At 38.8% G+C, this 27,110-nt stretch overlaps 2 protein-coding genes across 5 annotated transcripts in view; both read right to left on the reverse strand.

Annotated features, from left to right (window-relative positions):
- Nucleotides 1-47: 47 nt before the first annotated feature.
- On the reverse strand, nucleotides 48-13,092 carry kctd15a (potassium channel tetramerization domain containing 15a). 2 transcript variants are annotated; one of them, XM_057329665.1, is made up of 5 exons: nucleotides 12,416-13,092; nucleotides 10,680-10,855; nucleotides 9,459-9,603; nucleotides 6,116-6,421; nucleotides 48-2,362 (listed from the first exon to the last, which is right to left on the reverse strand). In XM_057329665.1, exons 1-5 carry the CDS (start codon nucleotides 12,425-12,427, stop codon nucleotides 2,279-2,281), a joined length of 723 nt encoding a protein of 240 aa, XP_057185648.1. In that variant the 5' UTR covers nucleotides 12,428-13,092; the 3' UTR covers nucleotides 48-2,278. The 2 variants fall into 2 exon arrangements, with proteins under 2 accessions (XP_057185648.1, XP_057185649.1); XM_057329666.1 differs by lacking the exon at nucleotides 12,416-13,092 and adding an exon at nucleotides 12,106-12,398.
- A 1,837-nt stretch (nucleotides 13,093-14,929) lies between these two features.
- Nucleotides 14,930-27,110, reverse strand: part of si:ch211-269c21.2 (carbohydrate sulfotransferase 8) — a 50,536-nt gene continuing 38,355 nt past the window's right edge. For all 3 annotated transcript variants that reach the window (XM_057329663.1, XM_057329662.1, XM_057329664.1), the window contains 2 exons: nucleotides 17,338-17,378; nucleotides 14,930-16,814 (listed from right to left, as the gene is read on the reverse strand). In XM_057329663.1, the coding sequence (XP_057185646.1) occupies nucleotides 15,732-16,814; nucleotides 17,338-17,378 (1,124 nt within the window). In that variant the 3' untranslated portion in view covers nucleotides 14,930-15,731. The remainder of the gene's footprint in view (nucleotides 16,815-17,337; nucleotides 17,379-27,110) is intronic.

Here is a 27,110-nt window from a genome sequence, read left to right on the forward strand (position 1 = left end):
ATGAATAAAACTGCTATTCCAACACATTAAACGTCATGCTTTCAGTGTTTTAAAATAGTGAAGAAATCCAACATTTTATTAAAAGTTTGTTTTATCAACACCAATTACAAAAAGAATGTGACAATTCAAATAAGCACATGCCTGACATACCACTATGATTTATATCGATAATAATCCATTACAAAAAATGTTTTTATTTAAATAATATACATTTGGACCGTACTGCAACATACATCTTGACACAACATCCATTAGCGCAGTATTTAAATTAAGATTTATGTAATGGCTGACCTGATTCCCTCTCTGGATCGGAGACAGCGACCCATTTCGCAGTTTCCACGATGTGTCCTTAATGGTATACTTCACCCCCAAAAAGTAAAGTTTTGACATCAATTACTCACCCTCAAGTTGTTCCAAACCTGTATAAATGTGTTTGTTCTCCTGAACACAAAAAATGTTTTTTGGAAAAATGTTAGCAATTTCCAGTTCTGAACATGCTAGTCAAAGTTTTGTTTTCCTAAATTCTTCAAAATATTTTCTTTTGTGTTCAACAGAAAAAAAACAATATTCTTTTCTACTATGGGAGTCAATGGTGCCCCAGAAATCTCAGTTGCTATCATTCATCAAATATCTTTCCTTGTGTTCAACAGAACAAAGAAATTTAAACAGGTTTTGAACAACTTGAGGGTGAGTAAATGATGACATATGATTTTAATTTGGGGTGAACTATTCCTTAAAGGGTTAATTGTTTTATAATCTTGTCTAAAACTAAAAATTGCAACTTGCTCTCCACCGCATTGAAATGCATTCTGGGGAATTGCGAAGCTGCCGTGAGCCATTATGTACAACGTGTGGCAGATCTAGAATAAAAATGTGAATTAGATAGCATAAAAAGATGCTGCCTGGTTAAAACAACAACATTTTGAAATGTTGAGGCAGAGGTCTTAAAAAACACCCTAGTAAAGATCTCATTTTACAACACATTACGCATTTCAGTCTGTTTACCAGCTCCCGAATTAACCTTTCAAGCCCGTTCACTCGCCATGTTCTCTCTGCATCTCTGATAGGGGAAGCGTGAGTAAAAGGGATTGTGGGAAAGTGACCTGCCTTCTCTCTGACCCATAACCCATCAGTCTCCAACATCTCTGAGCTTAAACTCACAGCAATCCTCCAGTTCTCTTCAGACGGTCGGACCAGCGCCTCTGATATACAGTGCAAAGAGCCCTGGAGCATTGCATTCATTAGCCGTCTCAGTAATCTCATTTTCCTCCGTCCAAAAAAAGCTGCCTTCAAACAAAATGTTGTTTTGGATGCAAAGGGCATCGATATCTGCAAGAGATCTTTGCTTAACTTTTTCATCGGCTATTTGAGCAACCGCAAATAATGAATGTTAGGAAGTCGTATGTTTCTATATGCAAGAATAAACAACCGTTTTGGTACGTTCAGAGCTTTTCTTTTTTTTGAAGACGAAGAAAACGGCCTCCCTGCAGAAAGAGTGAATGTTGTTTCATGTACCATCGGGTAGTGGATTTAGCGATGCCATCAGAAAAGCTCTCGCAAATGAGTCCAGGTTCCCCTTCGGACATGCTTGAACAAAAAGCCTCCCTGCCCGGCTCTGAATGCATTAACAGGCTGTCTGCTTTAGCCGCGTAGCCTCTAGTCAAAGCATCGACACAGCCAGAACACAGACGCTCCACAACCGAACGACTTCTGAGAACTGTGCACCAATCCTTCATGTAGCGAAACAACGGCAATAAACCTGTAGGTCATAAAAGATCTGATTTACATAGATGAGACTGGAAAATGAGAACATTAGATATCAAGATTAAAAATGGATCTTGAGCACAGGACAGACTTTGTATTTCGTGCAGTTAATTTCGCCCGTGAGGTCGGATGTCTGACTGCTTCATTTGGAAGCGTTCTAGTTGTTTGGGTTGCACACATGTGGTGGCAAAATTACCTCACGTTTCTCAACTACACCAAAATGTGCACTATAGAAATTTCCTCGCTTTCGTTTGTTAAGCGAGAGTCTTTAAGAAGAGGGTCGTCGACGAAATGAATCCATTACTCGTATATTTACTAACATTTCAGTCTTAAGTTCAGGAGTCACGTGGAAGACTCGCAAATTAATGTCTGGTATTTGTCCGTTGGAGTTTTTTCTTCAAAAGCAGATTGAGGTGTTCGTGGTTAGTGTAAGAGCCGGCTAGTCTAGAGGCTCCTGTTTTATCCTGATGGGCGTGTGGCTGCTTTGACACCGTCTGTCCTCTCGACTCAGGATTTATTCGCTGAACTGGGAGGAGTCCACGCCCCCGCCGCATGACGCCACCATGCTGAACCCTTTTTGTAAGAGCCTTTCCAGGACCTAGGAGAAACCGGGGAAAGTTTAAGGGTCATTTGACATGTCTGTCTCATATATGTACATATGTGCAAAAAATAATTTAACAAGGTCAACTTGTACAACAAACACAATTGAACACTAAAGGTTTGTATTCATAATAACGATTCCTTTTTTTACTTTTATATTAGCAAATTTGTACATTTTATTAAGATAAAATATGATTTGGAAATCTTTTTAATTCATTTGAATATTTTTTTAAAAGGCAGGAAACTTTCATGCATCAATCCCTTTCTAAGGAGCATCTTGATCTTGAGTTTTGAGGCTTGTAATGTCAAAAACTGCAATACTGTTTGCAAATATTTAACCAATAAGAAGTATTTTAAAAAATTGCTGTTAATTTTGACAACACAGTATGTAAATATTTAAAAAAGTATAGTTTTTTTTCTATTTTCTGAAAAACTTTGAATTTGGAGATACAAGGTTTCGGAAGGACAGAGACAATATATAAAATTTACTAGCCCTTAATTGTGCAAAAAACAATACCGTTTTAAAGAATTAGTCTTTTTCCACACAATTTAAGTCCATGTGGATCATGTTATAAAACGTTGCTGTCCTTCCGAAACCTTGGATGTCCAAATTCCCTGTTCTTCAGGAAATGGAAAAAGCTGTATTTTTTAAATGATTAAATACTGTGTTGTCAAAGTTGACAAGCACTTTTAATTGGTTAGATATTTGCAAACCCCAGTGACAAACATAAAGTGTGACTAATAGTAATTATTTATGTTAAAATATAAAAATCATGAAATATGGAGATACTAGGTTTCAGAAGGGCAGCAGTGAAAACTACATGATGAGCAGTAAATGTTGATAGGATCTTAATTTGAATGGGCACTGTCCCTTTAAATGCATTATTTGTGTAATAAGATCTTTTAAATCTACAAAAAAAACACCGTTTCTGTATTTTGAGAGCAAGTTCTCTGTTCAACTCTGTGTGAGTTTATGGAGTAAACTCCTATTTATGCCTCTCTATCAGCACTTCACATAGTTGCATCAAGACGAATTTAAAATGTGCAATATCAGTAACAGTGCTATCAACAACTTCATGCTTCCATTACCCTCAGACGCTTCTCACTCCAGACCATCCACCCGGGATGAGAAGCGAGCAGACATCCCCTGGGCTGTTTACAGGGGTTTGAAGAAGAGTCAAATGAGAATAGGCTCCCCTACTGACAGCCCCGCACTGAAGACGCCCGGGTCTTTCATTACAAACCCATACGCCCCATCTCGGCTACTGTCAGAGATCCCTCACCGAGAGCCGTCCGCTGTCGCTGTCATTCCCACCACAGCCAACCAAAAGCAAACGAAACGTTTTATCTGCCCGAGCGTTTGTAGATTTTTTTGAAATTCAATACATGCCGCCTCTAGTATTCACTTACTCCTGCACTTCTTTCAAGTGTGCTTCACATGAAAATGAAAGTTCTGTCTCGGGGCTACAGAGCCAGATAAAAGTCCCTCCTCAAAAAAAAATGAGGAAGAGGGAATGTGTGCACAGGGCCTGAGAAAAAATGTCCACCCTTATCCTCACTTTGGAAGTGGATACTGCGGAGAAACTTGAAGAGGAAATGAGCACTTCTTACGACATACACGGATAAGGTATGAAAGACATCGACGGGCTGATTTGAGGACCCGCCGTGCAGAAAGATTTCGTTTTGAAGCGCCGTTTCGAAAAACGACTGCTATCGGTATTAAGGGCCGAGTTGCATCAGAGTTACAGAAACGAATAAAAAGCATGAATCGAAGGACTCTGAAGTTACATTTTTAAGCGTTTCTGTACGATTCAAACGTTTGTGGCCACTTCATTTGAAAGATGAATGAATTTTCCAAGTTTTAATGTTTCAAGTAAAAGCAAATGTTCATTTCATTTGAAATTTGAATGAAGGTCTAAGAGACAAGCGCACAATGTCCATCAATGCATTTTTTTATTTGCTTTTACAAGCTGTTGTATGAATCAAAGCAAACTTACAAAGATACTATTTATATATATTTTTTTTTAGAGTTTAATCTGGAATATTCTTTAACAAAACACGTCCCTATCTAGAACTGTGTAAGATCTGTTTTAGGGAACATAAGACCGTATAAGACGTCAGGCGCTTTCCAAATATTCATGCATTGATATCTAAAGGCTTGTGATTTTGCCATTACACTCAGTTCTCTGATGGTTGCATCACTTTTAAATTTCTTACAGTAAACGGCTACAATTTCTCCTCGACAAACTCCATCTCTCTCTCTCTGCGTTGATATATGTCTCTCGTCCATTGTCATTTCTCTCTGATATGCTCATATTTCGTAGGTGGGTTTGCGAGAACACCTGAGACTTGCGACGGACAACGTTGAAAAATCCGCCCGCATCAATCGGCTGCTAGCGTGCGCGAACGCGCGAGCGTTATCAGACGCGCAAATGAGTTATAGCGTAAGTCAATTAGGCGTGTGTAAAAAGTAGCGTAAACCAGTTTAGGTTGTTCAAAGAAACCAAAGTACAGTATTAAAAATGTAGCATGTGTGTTTAAAACGCTGCGGGCGCAGAAATGTTGGAGCACTTTTTCAACCAGGGAGATTTGTCTTAAGCATGAGCTACAAATAAATTATGCATATAATTTCCCTCTCTTCTCCTCTGGTTTTCATGACTGTATATTCCTACATTAGCATTGCCTCTAGGATTCAAAGTACTGGACGTTATAACATCTGCATATATGTGTGTATACCAGTAGGCGTGTTTGTACGCTTGTGCGATACGCGTGTTGCGGCACCTTTTAAAACAGCCGAATCGTGATGTACGCGAGAACGTCTCGTGGGCTATAACTGCACCTCTGCATCTGTGGAGCCACACCTTCATCCACACCTGTCTGCTACACCTCTCACCCTCTCCTTGTTGCCATGCCGCACTTAAGTTGCCTCCAAGATACGTCGGCACAGCATGCAAAATATCTCGCCCATCTCAACCAAGCAAAGTACTTTTAAAGTTTGTCTGTAATGTTTGACCCTACAGAATGAAAACACAGTGACAACCAGCTTCAACATACAGTAGCCTTTTGACACAACTGACCTTTCTGACTTCTAATCTCAGTTTATTTTGGAGCTTTTGGACACTTTTGGACGGACGATGAGGCAACAAATTAGGTGCTGTTGCAAGCCAGATTCGAACCTGTGTTTCCCACTTGAATGTTTGTCATGAACCATATTTAATACTTATATCTCGTTTAACAATAAAAGTAAATCTGACAGATAGCAAAGATAATTGTTTTAATGTTAAATCAACGTTAAGAATAACATTGATTCAACATTAAATCAATTATCGTTGTAATATAAATGTAATAAATGTATATTAACAGTTTAGAGGTTTAAGGTCCATTTTTCACCCCAAAACAAATAAAAAAAGTTTTTAAAAGTTTTAAATAACAATTAAAAGGCCTTTTTGACTGTGATGCTTTTACATTGTGATATTTATCATTTAGAAAAAACTAACAATGAAGATAAATCTGTCTAATGTTATTTTATATGCTAAACATAAATAGTAATAATATAAAGCAATGATGTTATATTAACAGTTTGTTTTCTAAATTTTGCTGTCACACCATAGGACACACGTACGATTTATTCGTCAACCACCCATAATCACTTAAAAAATGAAATATCCTCAAAATTATGTGTTTCATCTCCGTCTAAAGCACTTTTTCAGATGTCGTGAGAACTTAGCATTAGCCAATCGCAATGCTGTACCTGCACAGAGTTGAGCCTGCAGTAGCCATTCAGCGGAAACCGGATGACATGGGTTGGGTCCTGGTTCCAGCCGGCGTTGACGGAATTACACATGACGTCCCCTGTCTCTGGGAAAATCTCTTCGATGAGGGCCTTGTCCCCACTGATGGCAATCCTCTCGCCCAGGTCAGGGGTCACCCGCACCACCAGGCATTCGCAGGGTTGAGCCGTCCGCCGCTGCTCCCGGTCCTGTTTCCAGCGGTCCAGCTCTTTAACCATAGGCGTCAGCTGGTAGTACCGAGCCTCCTCGTACAGCAGCTGGAACTCCTGCAGGAACAACACATGGATGTGAAAACATTCACAGAGGGAGGTTTGAGAGACATATGAGGGTGAGTAAATGATGAAAGAATTTTTTTGGGGGGAACTATCCTTTTAATGCAACATAAGATACAGATGATTATAAACACAGAGGAACACAGAGTTAAACCAATGTAATGAATTAATTCTTGTGTTTCAAAGAACATGTCACACGGAGCGGTTCTGCCCATCTGACCCATCTTTAGGCAGGATCAGGGCAGGGGATGGGGGGGTACAGACCTCACGGTTCTTTCCTCAAACACAGACACTGTGGTCGGACAGCACAGATTGCCTGCGTGTGCCCGAGGCTTGATTTACCCTACGGCACATTTACCCCAGTTACACTTGCCTTTTATTCACTACTAAAGCAGATGGCAACGTGCCTCAGTCCTGCCCCCCCACCCAAAAAACTCTCTATATAGTGCCACCAAAATATTCATGAAAATGAAAAACAAAGATGTAACAGTATTTTTATTGGCAATATTTGGATTAGAATTTTTTACAGTATGATTTTTGTCATGTGTTGAATACTTCTAATGAATCAATTAATGAAAATAAATCTTTAATGTTTTTCTATTCAATGAAGTATTTGTTAATAGTTGACCAAAAATAAAAATTCTGTCATCATTTATTCAACATCATGTTGTTCAAAACCTGTATAGTGGACCACAAAAGAAGATATTTTAATGTCTTAGTGGTTTTGTGTCCATACAATGGAAGTCGGGTCAATGTTGCTTGATTATTAACATTCTTCAAAATATCTTCTTTTGTGTTGTGCAGAAGAAAGAAAGTCATACAAGTTTGGAATGACAAGAGGGTGAGTAAATGATGAAAGAATTTTCATTTGGGGTGAACTGTCCCTTTAAGTTACAAAGCTTAATTAAACGTAATATGTTATATACATACTGTATATACTGTATATATTAAGTGCTAAGTATACAAATGACAAAAACAGCTCACTGTAGGGTTATTTTTACCTCTTTATTTGAAATATCTGGAGTTATTTTGTCACTTTGACCCCAGGCCCCTGTTAATTTCGGCCCTTGTGTTATCATGTATGGTACGGTAAGCATGGACTTTAACAATTAAAGACCTGTGCTTCACTTTTCTAATATTACGAGAATAGTTTTGAATAAAAATGAATTATTCCAAATATTCGCATGAACATATTAAAACCCATTTTAGCTCATAATGCTAATACACTGTATTTCACTTTGAGCCTGGTGGCCATGCGAGATACGACCGTGATCTTCCCCAGGTTCTTGGTACCCGCCCTGTAAACCTACTCATTCCACTGCAGGCTACGCCACAAACAATAGCACCGACCATCCCAGACACAACGCTCTTTTACAATTACCACAAGAAAAGGAGTTGTTTTCTTACCCGCACCCCTCCCTCTGCCTCTCTTCTTTCTCTCCCTCTTTTTCCTCTCTCTTCCTTTCTTTAGCACATACTGGTGCTGACAACATGGATACGGAGACTTTGGGCCTTCGGGCTCTTGCTAATTCAAAGAAAAACAAGCTCAGCTTCTTTCCCAGGTCTACAGCGAGGGCTGGGTATGTTTTAACAGAGGCTCCTTGTGTGAGTCACGTTTGGGAAAGAGAATCTAAAAGCATCGGCCCACACGAGAGAGTATTTAGTCCTCGGGTCATATCCATGTGGACAAATGGAAGTGGATGTTAGATACGGTGCATATATTTTGGGAGGAAACTTTTGTGGGGGAACGAAAATGGTGTCTATTAAAGCAATATGTTGCATGTGATGTGTATACGTAGTCTGGGAGTAGACCGATCGCATTGTATCACCTCCCAAAGATCTGATTTCTCATCAAGAAGAATTTGTTGCTTCACTTGGCAAAGAGTTCTTTGCGGATTGAAAGATTTAATGCAAAACTTCTCTTGGCTCACAAGTGCTCTGTTATTTCTGCAGCATAACCTTTTGAACGTGTTGGCATGTGCCAATGCACATATTGATTTGGTGATCTCACTATATGCTGGAGTCACGACCCAGTGAGATCAGAACCCAGTTTTCACGCTCACACAGGTCATGACACAGCAAGTTTTGTTGAGCAAAGTGTATAAACGCAAGCATAATAGCAAATAATGATGTGTCTCTATTCTGTTCTACACATTTTTTATGTTCTGCGCTCAAATCATCTCAGGAAGGCCGGCCACGGAGCCCAAGGCGGAAACAGTCAAGTCTCACCCTAATTAATCCCATTGACACAAATACTTTTACCCATGTGATTGTAACAGAGGCGGGTATTGTTCTTAACCAATTTATCTGCTGTCATTTAGGGAAATTATTCATAGCCGTGTATGTGCTAAATCATAAATACTCGTACTTTGTAAGGTCTGATACTTCACAAGTGTAGACTTTATTTTTTATTTTGTCCCAAATTAATATTCTGTGGCTAAAACGAGCAAGTCCCTTTTATCCAAAGCAATTCATATTAAGATAGACAGTAAACGGCAAAATCGCCAGTGTTAAAAAAGGTCAAATCAAATTAACTCTCATAGTGTTTATATAATCCACACTTTGAGAGTGTGCATTATATATACACTGTGAGTGTTATTTTGACCTTTTTTAACACTGGCGATTTACTGTGTAGTAGCTAAAAGTGATGTCGGGGGGTTCAATAATCCATCCAAATATACAGTATGGTACAAAATATACAAAGCAAACTCATTTTGGGGCATTTTTTTCGCCAAGCCTCCTTAAATTCTTATCAAAGCTGCGCTTTAGTTTACACTCCAAGCCCAACTGTGCAACCTAAATACAACATTTTTAAAACATCCTGAAAAGGTCCAAAGTTGGAAATCACTCTTAGCCACTACTGTAGTTTGTTATCAATATAGTGTGCGTTTTCTAGACATCAACCCCCTGACCTTTGCGCCACTAACACAACAAAACCATCATTTCCAACCAAGTCCAATGCTACAAGAAGAGCCGAACGTACGTTTTGACCTGCTGAAGAGATATTCAGTGCGTTTACGCATCACTGTACCTTGAAGTCATCGGGGAGGAGAAGTTTGCCGGTTCTCAGGTAGCTCAGGATGTAACGGAATATCTCTCCGTCTCTGTCGACGAAATAGTGTTGCTTCAGGCTGTCCAAAACGATCGGTTCAGTGCCGTTGAACAGACGACTGATTCTACGCAAACATGTAAATGAATCGGTTTTAAGATGAAGCAAATAAAGTAGGATTTTCTCATTTAAGTAACGACTTGAAAAATCAAAACAATTCCAAAACTTTCAAATACTCCCGACTCCTGAATTTGACGTTTGAAATACTTTTATCTGCAAACATTTCAGTAAACCTGATTTAAGCTTACGAATGGGGTCAGCCATCTGGAATTATGCCTTATGCTATTTCTGCTCTTTGGCTAAATCTGCATTATCGTTGTGAAGATGTTCCTATTTCATTCTTTCACTCCTTTTCTCTTTCATTCCTTCTCTTTCTTTCCCTCATTCTGGAAAGCGATGCAAAACACTTAATAAGAAAACCAATTCCCTCTTTTGTGCCCGCGGTGGTCTTTTTCTCATATGGTCTTGCCGTTCCCCCAGTTAGAATTTCACCATATAGCTTTGGGCAATCTTAGTTTTTCATCTCAGCCTTTTTTTTCTCCGAAAAGCAATTAAAATGCTGCCTGCTTTTCGCCCTCCCCGTTTTCCTCCCTCCCCTCTTCTCTGTGCTCTCTCGCTCCATATCCATTAATAAATCAGAGAGAGCCACGCTCTCTGTTAACCTGAACAGATGTGGCAAAGCTCTCACTCTCTCCCATTTTACACACAAACACACACGCACAGACATAATCTCTAACAGGTGGTGTCCCTTTATCTCCCAACCTCGGTGGATTGCGACTGTGAAGGATCTAAGGTAGGAACTGCACAGATCTACAAGTGGCAGTGGCACAATCGTGACTCATTGTGATATACACGATAAACTTGTTTTTTAACATTTTGACTGAGTCAGATGTCACTTTGGATAACAATAAAAGCAAATCAGCTTATAAACATGAAAACCATTTAAACTTAATACATTGTGAATACACTGTTGCATTTTTGGTTTTAATTGGCCTTGCATCACATAAATGACACATGTATGTAACACAAGGACAAGGGACATAAACCGTCCAAAAACTGTCAACAGCACTGATTTTACTCTCCCATCCCAAAACAACACCCCAAAAAAGGTCAAGCATAACAAACGCGACAGGTTGCTCTTACCTCGAGTCGGGGTATTTGGTGAGGGTGGCCAGACTGCTGGTGTACATGTGCCCACCTACGTCAATGTGGACCGGTGCGTTGGATTTAGTCAGCTGAGCCGGCAGCGGGATTCCCTGAGTCGCCAAAGGTGACACGGGGGACCGGGTCAAAGAGAGCCGAGACATACTCCTTCCCTCCTGTACAAACAGCACAGTATCAAATAAAGACCCTCTTCTCTCCCCCTTCAATCTCCGCGATCCGAGGTGCGCTTCTGGCCTGCGAGCGCGCACGAGATCACTTCTACGTCTTCTCTTCAGTTGCTTTTTTACCTTACGAATTAGCACCGCGACTCTAATTAAGAAAATTTGCCTTGGTTTTTAGCCCTCGTTTTTTCATAGAACCGGAGGGAAGAAACGAAGTGATGCTTATTAGCGAACACGAAAGAAAGAGAGGGAGGGAGGTGGATGCTATACTGTAGGTGTCTACCTAGAGGGAACGAGAAGAGTGTAAACTCCTAATTAAAGATATTGGGCACCTCATCGCCTAGAGCTTCTTCGTCTTTAAAAGTTTCTGAGAGCAAATGAATCAACATTTTGAGATGAAAAGAGATATTTGAAAAAGACTAAACGAGACGTAACTTTAAGCCCCTATAGTAGCCAAAAAACAAATTTCAAATGATGTTATAGAGATAAATTATGTCACGTAAAATATGAGAAAGTACCCATGGTAACCAAATGCAATAAATAAATTAAAAAAAAGACAAAGTAGATTTGACCTTTGTTTAAAGTAGCAAACAATTCCACCTAAGCAGATGCTTAAAGTCCCATTTCCTCAGGCGCAACGCCTTCAGCAATGTGTCCATTATTTTACTCCAGGGGTTCTCTGTGGGTTTATGTAAACATAGCTATAGCTTTGTCTATCAAATGTCAACGTTTTCTTAAATATACATATATTTTCCAGAGTTCCTTTTTTAAATATGCTACTAAAAAAACTCATATATAACCTACTCAAATAAGTGTAATTAAATTATAATTAAATAGGCCTGCAACGCAAGTTTCGGTATTGAGCACAATAAATACAATAATACTTCATCACTTTCGTGGTAACTGCCCCACTTTTTCCACAGTATTTACAAGCAGCCTGTGTTCGTCCTAACGCAAACGTTAAGAATCAGATATCGTCCAAAAAGAGCACATCAAAGTCAGAAATAATAGTTTGTTATGTTAAAACTGCGCCAAGTCCCGGGAGTGCGTAAAATAAGCCCACAACTCTCCGGTCCGCACTTCCTGTACGCATAAAGCACACAGTAACGCTCTGACCTCTCGTTTTATACCCAAATCAGCAATCCCTGATCTAATACGGCACAAGCACGACACATTGACAACGAATGCAAAGATGTAGCCAACCAGAGGGAAAAAAGTCGGAAATAGAATAGAAACCACCGTACCGTTTCAAACATTTTAGGATGTCCGACGCAATGTGATGAGAATCTCTGTGAAAGGTTGCTTGTCCTTTAGAAACAACTTTTCGCCCCCAAAATTACAATCTCGGTCCACCCACTTCGGCGCTCCAAGATCTCTCCGTACAGGATCCAAACGGGTTCGTGAATCCAGCGAAATCTAAAAGGCGCGCTATACGGGTCCCTGTGGCTTTAAAAACTCGCTTTAAACACCGAGGTGTCGGTACGAGACCGTAGACTGCTATAGACACTTTCCACAAAAGCTACACAGGGGAGTCGGTCAAGGCTGCGTCCTTACCTTGGAAGACATAGCTGTAAATGTATCTTCAGCCCTCTTTAAAACATGAGATCGATCGTGGCGTGTCGTCGGCTCGCTTTTTTCTTTCTTGCCTCTTTTTGTTGAAGCGTGAGAGTGCGTTGAAGGCACAGCGTTCCAGCCCGAATAACAGAGGACAGACGAACAAGAATTCTTGCTCAAGGCTCTCCAAACGCCCCGGGGCAGGATTAGGCTACAATTAGCTCAACCCTGCCTGAGCTGGGGCGAGTTCAGATTTGGAAGTATGCGTATTTGTGTGTTTAATCGTATCGAATTTATCTACTTTGCCAAGTCTGAACAAAGATATGTGTGAAACGCGGGGATAACGGTTTGCTGGGTTACCTGTGCGCTGCGCCGTGCCTTTGGTTAACCTTCAGAGCGCAAAGGATAAAAACCTTTTTGTTTGAAAATAGACTTTTAAGCAACACGCAATTCACTATTCTTGACGGTTTATTTTCCACTCGGGTCTTACGCGTTTCTATTGCAGAGTTTGTTGTTGCGGGCTTGAACGAATTTATCTTTTTAATTTGGTTTAGTATGTTCTTTGCTCGCCGGTGTCTTTCAGCGTTGTAATAATATTCTGCTGGCCATGAAAACTAAATGGCGTATATCGATATGCATTGTGCCTCTGCGAAAGGCGCCCACACAATTCGCCTCGAGCCAAACGCGCCATTTCAATTTTTGCGCGCGGCTAGATAGAGACGTCTGTCTTAATGGCACACTGCTTTCAGGTAGGAGACAGGTTCATTGCGCTGAAAAGAAACAGATTATACAAGAAGGATGTTTGACAGTTTTAGACCTTTGTTGTATTGCTCCCCTTCGCCTGTAAATTTCCTGTACCTTGACATCTGGCGCCAACCAGTGACCGAACTGAATTTCCATGGCAAATATTAACAGGCAAATGAGATGATAGCCTAAATAAATAATGCATTTGGGTTAAAAAAAACAATAGCAGAGTATCATTTGTTTCAGCTTTTCGTTTTTTTAAATGATGATGGAAAACTTAATTTACGGAATGTGAAATCTTCAATCATTTTTGGCATAGGCCTATGTAAAGCTAGTTATCACCCAGAACAAAATAGCCCACATTCTGGAGTAACACAGCAAAGCAAATCTATTTGTATATAGGAATATGTTGCAAACTATTTGAACTTAACAGCTAATTTTTTTTCTTCCCCTTGGCTGAAATTAGTTTCCCACATCAGACGAACAGCAGGAAGACAAGATATTTTTGTTCAATTAAAGAAACAAGCCCGGAGTTAGTTCAATTACTCGACGCTGGAGGAAGATGTAAATTTAAAGATTTAAATAGCTTAGACTGTTGCCTCGAGCGCCTGCACTTAATTTCCTTAATTTACAGGGGTTGTGAAAGTGAGACGAGGGGAGAAATGGTTATCCCAATGATGTGCATCATGTGTCAACAAAGCTATATACCTGTATCTGAGAGTAACATTTACTAACTCTGGTCGTGCAATAGTACTCATAATAAAACAGCCTGAAAAACTTTCTAAAATTTGCATAAACTAATTTTGCCCCAATCAAATGTTTATTTAAATCAATATTATATTATTAATTTAGTACTATAAAGAAAAAATCATAATGAAATCATTAAAATTATGTGTTTTATGTATATTTCTTTTTATACGTTTGGAGGCCCGTTTTTGCCAAAAGACACCACTACCTGTGCAATATTTTTTAATACATAAATAAATCTAAGCGCGCGTTTGTATTTATTTTCCCCAAAATGTGCAACGATGACGGCTGTACCTCGTTTAACCACAGCGCCATCTGCTGCCCATGACCTGCAACACCCAAACAGCAGGTTACGCCTCACCTCGTCACGTTAAACAACTTTGAAGATTTTCTGATGCTGTTGCATTTTGTCTACACTTGTAATTAGATTTTTCCCGTTTTTTTTTATAATAACTTAATTTTCCAACGGTTAGTTCACAGCTACACGTACTCTCGTGCCTCCAGGTCCGTCTATTCTAAAAAACCCAATCATACAAGGAACTAATTTCTCACTTTATTTCCCCCTCTTTTCAAATATGATTTTAGTGCTGAAGAAAGAAAAACGAGCATTTTCTTTGTTCTGTCGTGCACGTGACAAATGGTGGCTGATTTGATGTGCCCTTTGAGTCTGTAGATTGTGTAGAGAACAGGATGTCAAAGCCCCGGGCGCTGTTAGATAAGGCGGGGGTAACGAGGGGGCGGAGCTTAAAAAGCCGCAGTTGCTCGAGGCGGGAGAGGACTTCGCCTATTGGAGTGGGAGGACAAGATGTAAAGATGTACACCCGGTTTGACTATAAGGGAGGTTTGAGCTTTTGTTTCCAATGCTTCGGTAAGGTATCACACAATTTATTAAATAAAATATATAGCCTAACCTTGCCTCTCCAGAGGTGTCCTATTAAATTTGTGTAGGCTACACATGCTGAATGCAAATGCTACTTTTGATGGGCAAGAATATTCCTGAGAATCCTTGTTTTCCGGGAATGTGCCTATATATCAAAAAAGAAAAAGGTGACATTGTGATGAACATTCAATCACAACCGCTGTAGGCGTATAATCAGGTTTAGCAGTGACTGACATTGCATGATATAATGACTTCATCATCACAACATACAGAAGACAGTAACCCAAAGATACCAGCACACTGACGTTAAAAGATGGTGCTAACATTTATTGATATACAGAAGACAAAAAAAATCGATGGAAGGAGAAACTTCCTATTATGAGAAATCTGAAAGTAAGGCAAAAGGTGTATTAGGTCACGTTGTGACAGACAACACATTGTATACAAATTGTTCTTGTACATTCACAACAATTAAAATTGTATAGGTATCGTACAAATATGGACCAAAGCGTCAGTTTGTTAAAAAATAATTGCATGTTGTATAGAGTCAATTTACACTCATATTTTAAATTTAGTGGCTTTGAAGAATGTTGCACTTAGTAACAATCAGACATCTTTGAGTTCATCTGACTGTAAAACAACGTATTTGCAGACGCTCTCAGTACAGTCTATCATTCAAAGCGGTTTGAAGAATATATGCCACCTACACAGACGTGTTTAAATGCACGACGCATTTTAGAGGGCTTGCTTACTGAACATGAGATTTAATATGTTTGTAAATAAGATAAAAGCAAGGGCCAGCCTGCAGTCACTGAGCTTAATACAGTGTGATTAACATTTCACTCGTAAATTTCTTAATAAACAAACAACATTTTAAAGTAATAACTTCACTATGACAAAACGTGAACGACAGTTCCACAGTTTCGTAATATAACTACGGTGGCCTCAGTACAAATCATTAAACGGTTTGGAGTAGTTGAACATCAGATAATCCATGTAGTAAAAGTCATACGCTCTCTGTCTCTCCGTCACGTTTAACTGTGCAAAGTATCTCCTCATAATTTCCGAGGACGTTCTTTCTGCGTTAGGGTTTCTGTCTTTGAAACTAGGGAATGTTAAATTGGATGGCGCTCCAAAGCTTCTCAAAAGGAAGTTCGCCTCTTCTTCCAAAGTCTCAAATTTTCCAATGAAGTCGTAATCCAGCAGGCAGGGGCTACAGAGCTGGCCTACAGGCTCCCAGTGGATGTCCATGCCGACCGGCCTGTGCACGTCTAACAAATACTGGATGAACTCCTTAAAGGTGACGCCTGCTCCCGTGCGCAAAGCTTGCTGAGTGGCGTTGCTACGATATCTCGATATGATGGGCTTCCCAAACACCGGGTGGTAGTACGAGTTTGGACTCTCGAACTTATCCCGAAAAGCAGACACTAGCCTTTCAAAAGGCTCCCTCAGGAATAAGACTTTGGTGTAGGTCTTTAAACGTTGGACGATGCCTTTGTGATCAAAGGAGTCCAGGCGTTTAAGGTGATTCCCGTAATGCACCTCATCATGTTGGATCTCCCCCGTGGAGGGTGCGAGACCTTGGAGGACCATGAGCACCCGCTTCCAGTTAGAGCAGCCTGCCTTTGGCACCTCACAGTACAGGAGTTTGTGTGTGTCCTCCACAAAAATACGCGACACGTGCATGCGGGTTACAGACCTCTTAGTGGTCCCACTTGTGTATTTGGCACAGACTTCCCTCATAAGCCTCTGACGTACCTGCTGTACCCGAGTGAGCCGCTCGGTGCTGTCCCGGTTTTGGCCAGGAGGGTCAGTGTTGAGCGGCTGGACGAGCGGACCGCTCTTGAGGAGGAGTTTACGGTGACTTTTTGTGACATGGGCAGCGGTGATGTCTTTGGGAGTGAGTAGAGAGGTACGCCTGGCCCACGAGAAGACTGTAAGTTGAACTGGGTGGGCGGGGCTGGGGAAGTTGTCGTCTGTTGGATAAGACGACTGTCTGTCATTGTCAGAACAATGAGAACATTGTTCCTATAAATGAGAGAATAAAAGTGTTATCGGCAACAATAGTTACATCTGGCAGGGTGTTATTTTAAAAGCAGACACATTTTTGCTTTGGTGCTCTTAAAATGTTTCAATGTTCAGCATTACAAAAAGCAATAGGGATTTAAGTGTTGTGTCTCTAATGGCAACCACCAAGTGGTGCCAGTGCACAAAAATTCAACACAGCCTCTCACAGCTCCATTTTTCCATAATCAGAAATGTTTAACTAAACTGAGGATGCACTACAACTTCAGTTTTGAGCCAAGCAAATGCAAAAATAATTTTTGAACAAATAAATTTGCATATTTTTTAACATTATTTTTTGTATATCAAAAATTGTAATATTTGATTAAAACAGCTTACTTTAGACATAGCTTACAGTAAAAAAAAATGTTCAACTCGAGTCACGAAGTGGTTTCACCAGCCTCAAAATGCATGTGCAAAGTACCATAAAACAAGTACAGCCAGATGTAAAACCTTTTTTTGTCAGACGGGATAAAAAAAATCGTACCTTTCTCACAGGCTGTACTCGGCTGAATATGACCTGTGCACCTGAGGGGAAAGAAAACGACAGAACATCAGAATGACATTTCGGGTTTATCCATTTTTACAACCCGTGTACCATGAAAGTGAACTTTTGAGTTCAAGAATTTCACTGGACTGCTTGTATTAACCACACAGCCACAAGAAAGTGAATTAAATTGAAACCTGCAGCCCGTTGTAACATATAAAAATAAATGACCATATGGCTCGGTGAAGTGGTGTCCTTGCCCTTGTTTCCTCATTGAACATGGATGAAGTAAAGAGAAAGGGCGGGCGAACAGGCGGGCGGACGCGTGTGCGGGCGAGGGAGGGTTGACTCCTGCAGTGGACTGCTAATGTTTGTGTGCCACTGCTTGCAAGAGCTCCAGATGGTGTCTCAGCAGCCTGACAAACATCATCTTGACATCAAAGGTTATTGTGTTCGAACAGAGGTTTGTTTCAAAAATATCCATAAACTTATTCATTAGTATTCACTATGGGAGCATAGTGTCTTGTTAAAGAACATCTTACAATTACAGTTTTGTCTGTATTTATTTAAACACATGTTGTTCCAAACCCATTTCATTTTATATTTTGGGGATTAAAAATGTTGATAAAATCATGACCATAAAAGTAATCCATATGACTTTTGAGCTGTATTCTCGAAGACTGAAGTCCGTCTCAACTGAAGAAAACAGTTCATTTATAAAGTGTAAACGTCCAGTGTATGGAATTTAGCAGCATCTAGTGGTGAGGTTGCGAATTGCAACCAACGGCTCACTCTACCGCTTACCCCTGCTTTTCGAAGCACTAAGACACAGAACTAAGATGTTGTCACGTTTTCGCTTCTTTGCCGAAGGTGATAACATATTTACGAAACGCGTTCTGTAGAGCAGTTTGTCCATTTAGGGCTACTGTAGAAACAACATGGCGAATTTCATGGAAGGGGACCTGTGGTGTATGTAGATAGAAACATCTCATTCTAAGGTAATAAAAACATAACGCTTCATTATGTAAGGTCTTTATACACCTCTTAATAGTTATGTATATTATATTGCATTTCTGTCAACAGATCCTCCAAAAAATTACACATTGGACCTGCAAACTGTAAAGAACTTTTTTAGTTAAAAAAGAAACAAAAATACAAGTCCATAAAGATGAAAATTAAAACGATCTCTTTACCCTGATTTCCAACGTTTATATCTTAAAATAATGATTTATATTTTAAGTTATAAATTGGATTTTATGGAAAGCATCCTGATTTTTCATGTTTCAAACAGAGATGGTGATATAGAGGCAAAAGGTGCAGCAACTTTAACAAACAAGTTCACTTTTTGATTGTTAAACAGAAAAGAGCTCCATAATATTCTTTGAATAAACAAAAAACAACAACAAAAAAAAGATGACTGGTTTGGTCCCAGAATTCTCATTTCTGGGTAAATTATTAGCATATTAGCATTTAAGCACAAAAACATTTCTATTCTCTTCATATGCTGACTGTGAATTTCCATTTTTGCATGAATAACAATGCACCTGACGGAGGAGAGCTTGCCGAGCGCTGACCGTGGAACACAAACCCTTGCTGTTCCCCGCTAGCACAGGACTAGATTGACAGAACTGCAACTCAAGGACTGTGCCGATGGGGAGATTAAAGATGGCCTGAGTCATACTGAATTAGACTTTGCGGCTTTGGCACAAACGTCTCAATGTTCTGACACTGACCTATGGAAGGGCAGAGACTGGTATCGATTATACGCCAGAGCCACGACACATTTCGTTGATGGATTCATTGCGGGCTGTGCCCTGACACGGGTTTGAGAGATACAGCAATTATTTACAGGCCAGGAGAACGAGATGGGGGAGTTAGCTACGTTTTCACAGACACCTTTTTTTATCTAATCCGCCCGTACTTGATTTTGCCAAATTGCTTGTGATCAGCTCGCCTTCCAAACTGGGCTCTTTATTAGAAGTTCAGCATAAACCTACATGCATGATAACCCATTTAGGGTACAGAATAAATATGTAATATAGACTTATTTCTATTTACACACTAACAACATTCTGTAAAACAATGTTATTTGTCGCATGGGTAAATGAGCCCATATGTTGTCTGATGAGGTAGTTCCTTGTAATGAGGACACCACATAGGTTTTTGCGTCCCATAGAGAAGAGAGTTTGAATTTCAAAGAGAATCTGCAATATATTCATAGTGTTTCTTTTATTTTATTCATGGATTCAGGGTCCCGCTGGTGAGCCCCTTTCTTCAGCACAATTTGTGTCGTAATGTGTAATCTCATTTAATCTGATTGCAAACCTGTGTTCTGAACCTATACTGCATCATGAGGATTCTAGCGAAGTGATAGTTCACCCTGAATTTCAATTCTGTCATTTGTCACCCTCATGCCATTCCAAACCTGTATGTGATTCTTTCTTCAGTGGAACACAAGATAAGATATTTTGAGAAAGGTCTCAGTGGTTTTGTGTCCATATAATGGGGGTCAATGGGGGCTAGTGTTATTTGGTTACCGACATTCTTCAAAATATCTTCTTTTGTGTTCTGCAGAAGAAAGTCATTCAGTTTTGGAATGACATGAAGATGAGCAAATGATGAAAAAAAATCACTTTTTTGGGTGAACTATCTTTTTAAAGAATAATATAATATTAGCTTCCCCATAGATGCCTTCATAGACTAAGTGCATCTCTCGGCTGTGTACTTTCCTGTCCAATCTATGCACTTTCCTCTCCAATAAAGGCCTAAAAGATCAAAATAAAAATAATAAAAAAGCAATGCACAATGCCTTTAGTTCAGCTGTACATTATTAAAAGTGTGTAGTTGCTGCTCCACAAACGTCACCAAGCTTTCTTGCAAAACTAATATCTGCTTTGCTCAAAGGTTGATCAGTCTACAGGATTTTAACACCGAAACAACTGAACACCTAAACCCAGAAAGTGTTAAAAGTTACATCTAACTCTATGAACATCGAGTATATCTACGATCATCACAGAATGAGAGGATGAAAAGATATCACCCAGCCTTGTGCGTTGACCCGACTGCACACAATTCTCTCACGCTCCACGGGTCTGCAAGATCTCTTACTTGAGTGGGAGGAAGTGAGAAAGAGTAGAAGCGAAGGCAGGCGAGATTGTATGAAAGATAACGGACGATCGCTGTAAACAGCTAATGTCTTTGCCTCTGTGTGCCTCCCCCCCCCCCCCCCCCCCCCCTAGCCCTGCCAGATCACTCAGGTCTATTAGATCAGAGTCCTGTCAGAGACGGGCGACCTAAGCGACATGAGACGATGCAGAAGAGCGGCGATAGCTCGCTGTGGGAGCCGACTGTAATGTAGCACTGCAGACAGCCTCGCTTGCAAAGACTTCACAGCTTATGAATAACTCAGATCCTGGGAAGAGTGCAGGAATACGGAACGAGTGATTCTCATTAGTTTGAGATATTCTGGAATGTTCTAGAATCCAAAGCTTCTTTCAAGGTTAAAGGGATAGTTCACCCAAATATGAAGATTTAGCAAAACAGATATTAGGTCTTTTCAAACCTGTATGACTTTTCTTCTGCGTAACACAAAAGTAGATATTTTGAAGAATGTTGGTAACCGAACAATGGTGGTACCCATTAACTTGCATTGTTTTTGTGTGTGTCTGTACAATAGAAGTGAATGGGTGCCAATGTAGTTTGGTTACCAACATTCTTTAAAATATCTTCTTTTGCGTTGTGCAGAAAAAGAAAGTCATACAGGTTTGAAATGACAAGAGGGTGAGTAAATCATGACATAATTTTTACTTTAAGTCTTCTTGTAAGTAACTCAGGTCAAACAAGTCATGTGATTGGTTTCTTTTTGAAGTTTTAATATTATATTTTACATGATTATACCCGAGATGTTTATTTAAACGAGTAATGTGTGTTAATTTTGTATTTGCTTATTTGTCTTCATTCCCCATGCAATGGAAAGTCAGATTTAGAACGCATCTGGCTAATTCGCCCTCAGCAGACTTAGCATAACGCATTACTTTGTTTATAAAGTAACAATGTAACATAATTATTAGCAGTGGGATTCAACAGGGAGGGACGACATGATATGGAAATCTGGGTCACAATATGTGATAAAGGAATTCACATAAAGCAATTTATGTGACCCTGTCAACCTGATGGGAATTTGTACCTATTTTACTAGGTGGCTGATTCATCACACAAACTTATGGTAACTAGGAAAAAAACAATACTGAAGCCCCACCCCTAAACCTAGCGTCACTGACATGAAAGTGAATTCAATTGAAGGATTGTACGAATTCATACGAATTAGCCAATATTAGCCACCTTGTAAAATAGTTACGTTTACGTTTAGTTACGACATTGGTCTCAATCTTTGACATTGCTGCACATACAGTAGTCAAAATTTCACAGAATGTTATTTACATTATGCAGAATAATGTTATGTAGAAAACGGTAAATCACTTAAAATGACTTAAGCTGGGTTTTCACAGGCAGGGTCACATATTGCGAACTTTAATGCACTTTTTTCTTCAATTGACTTTAGAGTAACTCTAATCTTAACTCATTCAAAATTAGGATTTCTTCTCGCCAAAAACATTCAAGTGAAAAGTAACTAAAATATGGATTCTTTGCGCAGGAATATCAACATTGTGATGTAAGACGTCACAGCAATACTTATATAATATCAATGATTCCTCTACCCAGCTAGTCACTTTTATTAGTACCGCAATAACGTAACACCTTACATTCCCATACACTTGCTGTATCTAATCATTAGATGGAATAATTTAGCCTCTGATTTATGAGCTCTCTAATCTCAGATACTATAGATATGCATTAAAAACACTCCTTCACCGAGGCTTGAGCTCAGTCTTATAAAGTCGTACAACTGTAGAGGCAAAGAAGAACGGAAGCAAAACGAGTTCCTGTCACATCCAATGTAAGAGGTCTTTGTTTACCGCGCTGCAGCTTTCCACAAAATCAAATCAATATGTCATAACCATGGCGACAGTCTCCGGCATGGTGGGATGTTCTTGATATGACAGAGACAGAGTAGTGCTGTTTATGCCTGAGTGGCAAATGAATTAAAATATCAGGTTTTCTCATAAATTCAACAGGAAATCAAGGAGGAAGAGTACCCAAAGATAAAATGCCACATCTTTTTGAAGCATCATATATCATCGGAATCTCTACAGTAAGAAATAACTTTGTTGAAAAAGTTTTGTACTGATGAAAGTAAAGGCCAGGCCAGACATGAATATTTGACTAACCGTGTTTTGAAAAGAGTTAGCTGGCAAAGAAATCGACTGTATCTTTAAAATGGGTATTCGTAACTTTTTTGGCTAAAAATAAAATCAGTATATAAAAAATAAAAATCAGTTATTGAGCAAGTACATAAAAAAGTGTATTAAAAATGGTCTACTTACTTTAATTCGCTTATAATGATATAATAATAATTTGTAAATTTAGCTGCCGCATACAATGTTGCGGAAAATGTTCTTTTGACTTCAACCCAGATAAAGTAATCAGAAATTTTAACCGGATCTCACAGGAATACGTAACTAATTTACAAGGTGTCTTATTTGTATGAATTTGTATGTTGTGAATCTTTCGAAAACGTACGATTACTAGGAAAAAAGCAATACTGAAGCCCAAACCAGACCCTTAACCTAACGTCGCTGGCACACAAATCATACTAAAATGTACAAATGAAGTCATACGAATTAGCCACATTAGTTACGTTTTTGCCGTGAGATTGTGTTGGAAATTATATGTTTCAAATTCAAGCATATATGGCGAAATAAAGGTACAATTCATGGATTGTAAGTTTAAAAAAGTACTGTTTTTTACATTAGTAAACAGTCAGAAGGCAGACCAATTGTGTAAAGCCACAAAGACTTATAATGAGTCCTTGATAAATTTAAGCAGTACCCACATGTCAACATCTTTATTTACACATCGCACAGTATGTGTGAGTCAACGTTGAGACTAATCCTCATGTTGACCTTACTCTAGCTCTCTAATGCACTGAAAAAACTGATTTGTATGCCTGTCTATCCTGGTTACAATCGGTTATTTGTGCAACCGCTAAATAAGAAAGACTTCAGTTTACATAACTGTTAATGACAATAAGCAAATTGGTGTGTTACAGATTAGTTAATCTCACTTTGAAATACAAACTGAACCTCAGGCTGTATGTGGTGCTAAGTTTATGTAGTGTGACTGCACGTTTATAAGCAAAGATGCGAAAAAAGAAAACCAGAAGATAATCATAAGATTGCAAAATGATGTGCCCCACAATCTTCCGCTTAAAGCCAGGATGTGTTTATAAGGTGGCAGCATGTGTCTGTGTACCGGCTTGTGTGCATGTTAAAATCTGTTTATTTGCCAGACAGAGTGTGGGTGTGTGTGTGTGTATATGTGTGTGCGGGTTACTTTTTGTATCACAAATAGCTCCAAAAACTAGGACTGAGCAGAAGATATTCACTGTCTGTCTGCCTTACTTTCCTACTTAGCAAGAATAATAGTAAATTAAGTATTTACTGAAAAGGTTCAGCAGCATGTTGAAATCTATTACGCTGCATCTGCCGTTTAAATCATTTTGAATTGTTCCTGTATTTGTTAAAATAAAATAAAATAAAAATGCATAATAAAACAGCATGGCCATGGTTAATAGTGATTATTTAGTTGTGTTTGACCACTGAATGTCATGGCTGACCAATCAGAATCAAGTGTCCCTTGTTCCTCCATTTGTGAAATTTTAAAGGAATAAAATAAAATAAAAAAGCATAATAAAATGCATAATAAAACAGCATGGCCATGGTTAACAGTGATTATTTAGACGTATTTGACCCTTCCAAAAAATTTGTTAAATTCAAAATAAACTAAACTAAACTAAACTAAACTACACTACACTACACTACACTAAATTAAATTAAATAATGCAAAATAAAATTCCATTCTAAAACAGCATGGCCATGGTTAACAATGATTATTTAGATGTATTTGACCAAAATAAAATGTGTTAAATTCAAAATAAAATTCAATTCAATAAAATTCAATTGCAAAATAAAATTGCATAATGCAAAATAAAATTCCATGCTAAAACAGCATGGCCATGGTTAACAGTGATTATTTACATGTATTTGAACAGCGAATGTAATTTTTGACCAATCAGAATTAAGTATTCTTACAGACCAACCCCATACAGAACAGTAAAAACGTGAAGCCCTTTGACCAGTCTGACACAAAAACAATTCAAGGGAGATTATTTAATTTATGCCAATTTTAAGACACTTTTACAACCCTAAAACATACAAACAAGAGTTCAACTGACTTTCAATAATCCAATTAAACTAGGAGTACTGACACACACAACCTTTAGGGCCCTTTTAACCACTTTCTTCAAAAGACAGTAAGACAGACCAAAAAGTAGGGAGGAAATAAGGACACAACACAGGCCGGACTGAAAGCCAGGTTCCCTGACAGCTCTTTCATTTATCACATATGCTCTTTTCTATGCCACAGCCCTGACCATCCTTTGAGTTCTGTCTGAGAATTCTTCAGGGAAGTGTCGGGAATGGGCCACTTCCAAGATTGCTTGAACGTTTATAGAAATCTAAAGCGCAGGATTCCAAATGTCTCTCTTTCACGCTGTGTGAGTGGCCCGTGACAGTCATACAGCCTGCCGGAACATGAATATTTATACCTGGCAGTCTTAGAGTAAACATCTCAGGCTGCCACAGTCAGGGAGGGATGGAAAGGGGAAAATGAGCAAATCACAGCAAGATGGAGGGATTTAGTGAGTGATGGGGCTATAGATTTTGTGATTGATTAGAATGGGCAGCGGTTAGGATGGATGACCTGATGGATGTGGTTGTTAAGAATGTAGTTTGCAATTTGTGTCTGGATATTTCCCGCTCAAATCCAGCCTATTTTCAAGTGCACGTCCTTCTGCTCCCCAACGAACACGTGGCGGACTACATTAAATTATCTAAAAGTGATGCACAAACTCGCATCTTATTTCACAGATTTTATTTCAATATAAAACTAATTTCATCAAAGTTGTTGTCCTTGGCTAACCTGGACGTTTCAGAAATGTGTTAAGAGACTCATTTATTGTAAGTTGTTTACTTGTTTACTCCTGTTGTGTACCAGCCGGCCCCCTGGTGGCCCGACCGTCTGTTGTTAGCCGCTATGTCGAGAGCCGGTGTGTGCGATACCTGGCATTCTCCTTTCTCAGCATGGGCTTGTGCTCTCTCCAGAACTTCATTAGTTTCATTAACATTCATCTTCCTGCCTTCGTCACCTCGTGGTGTCAGCTGTCGACTTCTAAACCGACGTACCTCCCCAGTCCAAAGTGCTGGGGCTTCTTGACATTGGTGCCATTTCATTTCGGCCCACTTCAAGCTAAAGCATAATATTTTAAAGGATGTTTACAGAACACTTCGAACAATTTTATTAATGTTCCAAACCAGAGTTTATAGTTTCATAACACTAAAGATATTAAAACATGTCTGTTAATTGAAATCAATTGAAATAGAGGCCAAAATATTATTTGAAAAACTTAAACTAAACAAAAATTTGAAATGTTGTTAAATAAAGTAAAAATTAGGTAAAATGAGCTTGAGGCCCTGAAATTATTAACTAAAAAATAATTAATTAAAATAAAATAAAAAGTAAAAATAAATTTAACTTACATAGCAATATAATAAACAGACAAAAAATAATAATAATATGGCAGAAGTACATAACAAAATTAAAAATGAAACTAGAATTAACAGAACATTTGTCACAGAATGGCTGTGATAAAAGCGCACGACGAGGAAGTAGATCCAAAATAGAACTTTAATAAACCAACAGGAGCAAACTCAGGAGATATAACAACCAAAGTTATTTTAGTTTACTACAATTAAAACTTTGAAAACGTGCCTGTTCATTGAAATCAAATAAAATATTGACTTAAAAAATTATTGGAAAAACTGAACTCAAGGAAAATGTGAAATGCTGCCTCAAAGTAAGTTTAAAGCAGTAAAATTATAATAATAAAAAAAAATCTTATATTGCAACATTAAAAATAAAACAATAAATTATAAAATGACTAAAGCATATACCAAAATTGCTAAAACTTTAACTAAAATTAACACACAAACTAACAATCTAAAAATAAGAACAAATATTAATAAAACTAAAATCAAAACTATAATACTCTGATAACAACCTCTCGAAACAATATCAACAGCAGACTTCAAAGGAACAGACAGGTCAATTAAACGTATAATTTTGTATGTAATTGTATTTAATTTTTCTTATATCCTGTGGTTTTAGAAGAGTACAAATGTACAAAAGTCATACAGACTACTTTTTTGGAACAGTCATGTTTGTCATATTTCGGAACATATTTTTGGAGACCAGCGTTACGGAGTAACAGACCTCACCCTCTGCAATATTTTATTCACCAACCTCTGAATTATTCATACTCCAATTTGTTTACAAATAACCATATCCGTCCTTTTATTACTAGACACAGGCATGTCCCACAAAATACCAGATATCCATTTCCGTTACACTAATGAGGCCACAAGTATAAAACTGCTTCCTCCACATTTTCCATTGCATGCATTTTCTGACTTCCATTCATTTGTTATCTCTTGTGTTTGGCTTGTGTATTCAATGATCCTCTATGTATCCAGAACACATTCAGTAGGCCTATGTATAATTCACAGTGGCGTAACAACAGATGGAGCCAGTCAGCA

Source organism: Triplophysa rosa, linkage group LG3 (assembly GCF_024868665.1).
Source record: "Triplophysa rosa linkage group LG3, Trosa_1v2, whole genome shotgun sequence".
Lineage (NCBI taxonomy): Eukaryota > Metazoa > Chordata > Actinopteri > Cypriniformes > Nemacheilidae > Triplophysa > Triplophysa rosa.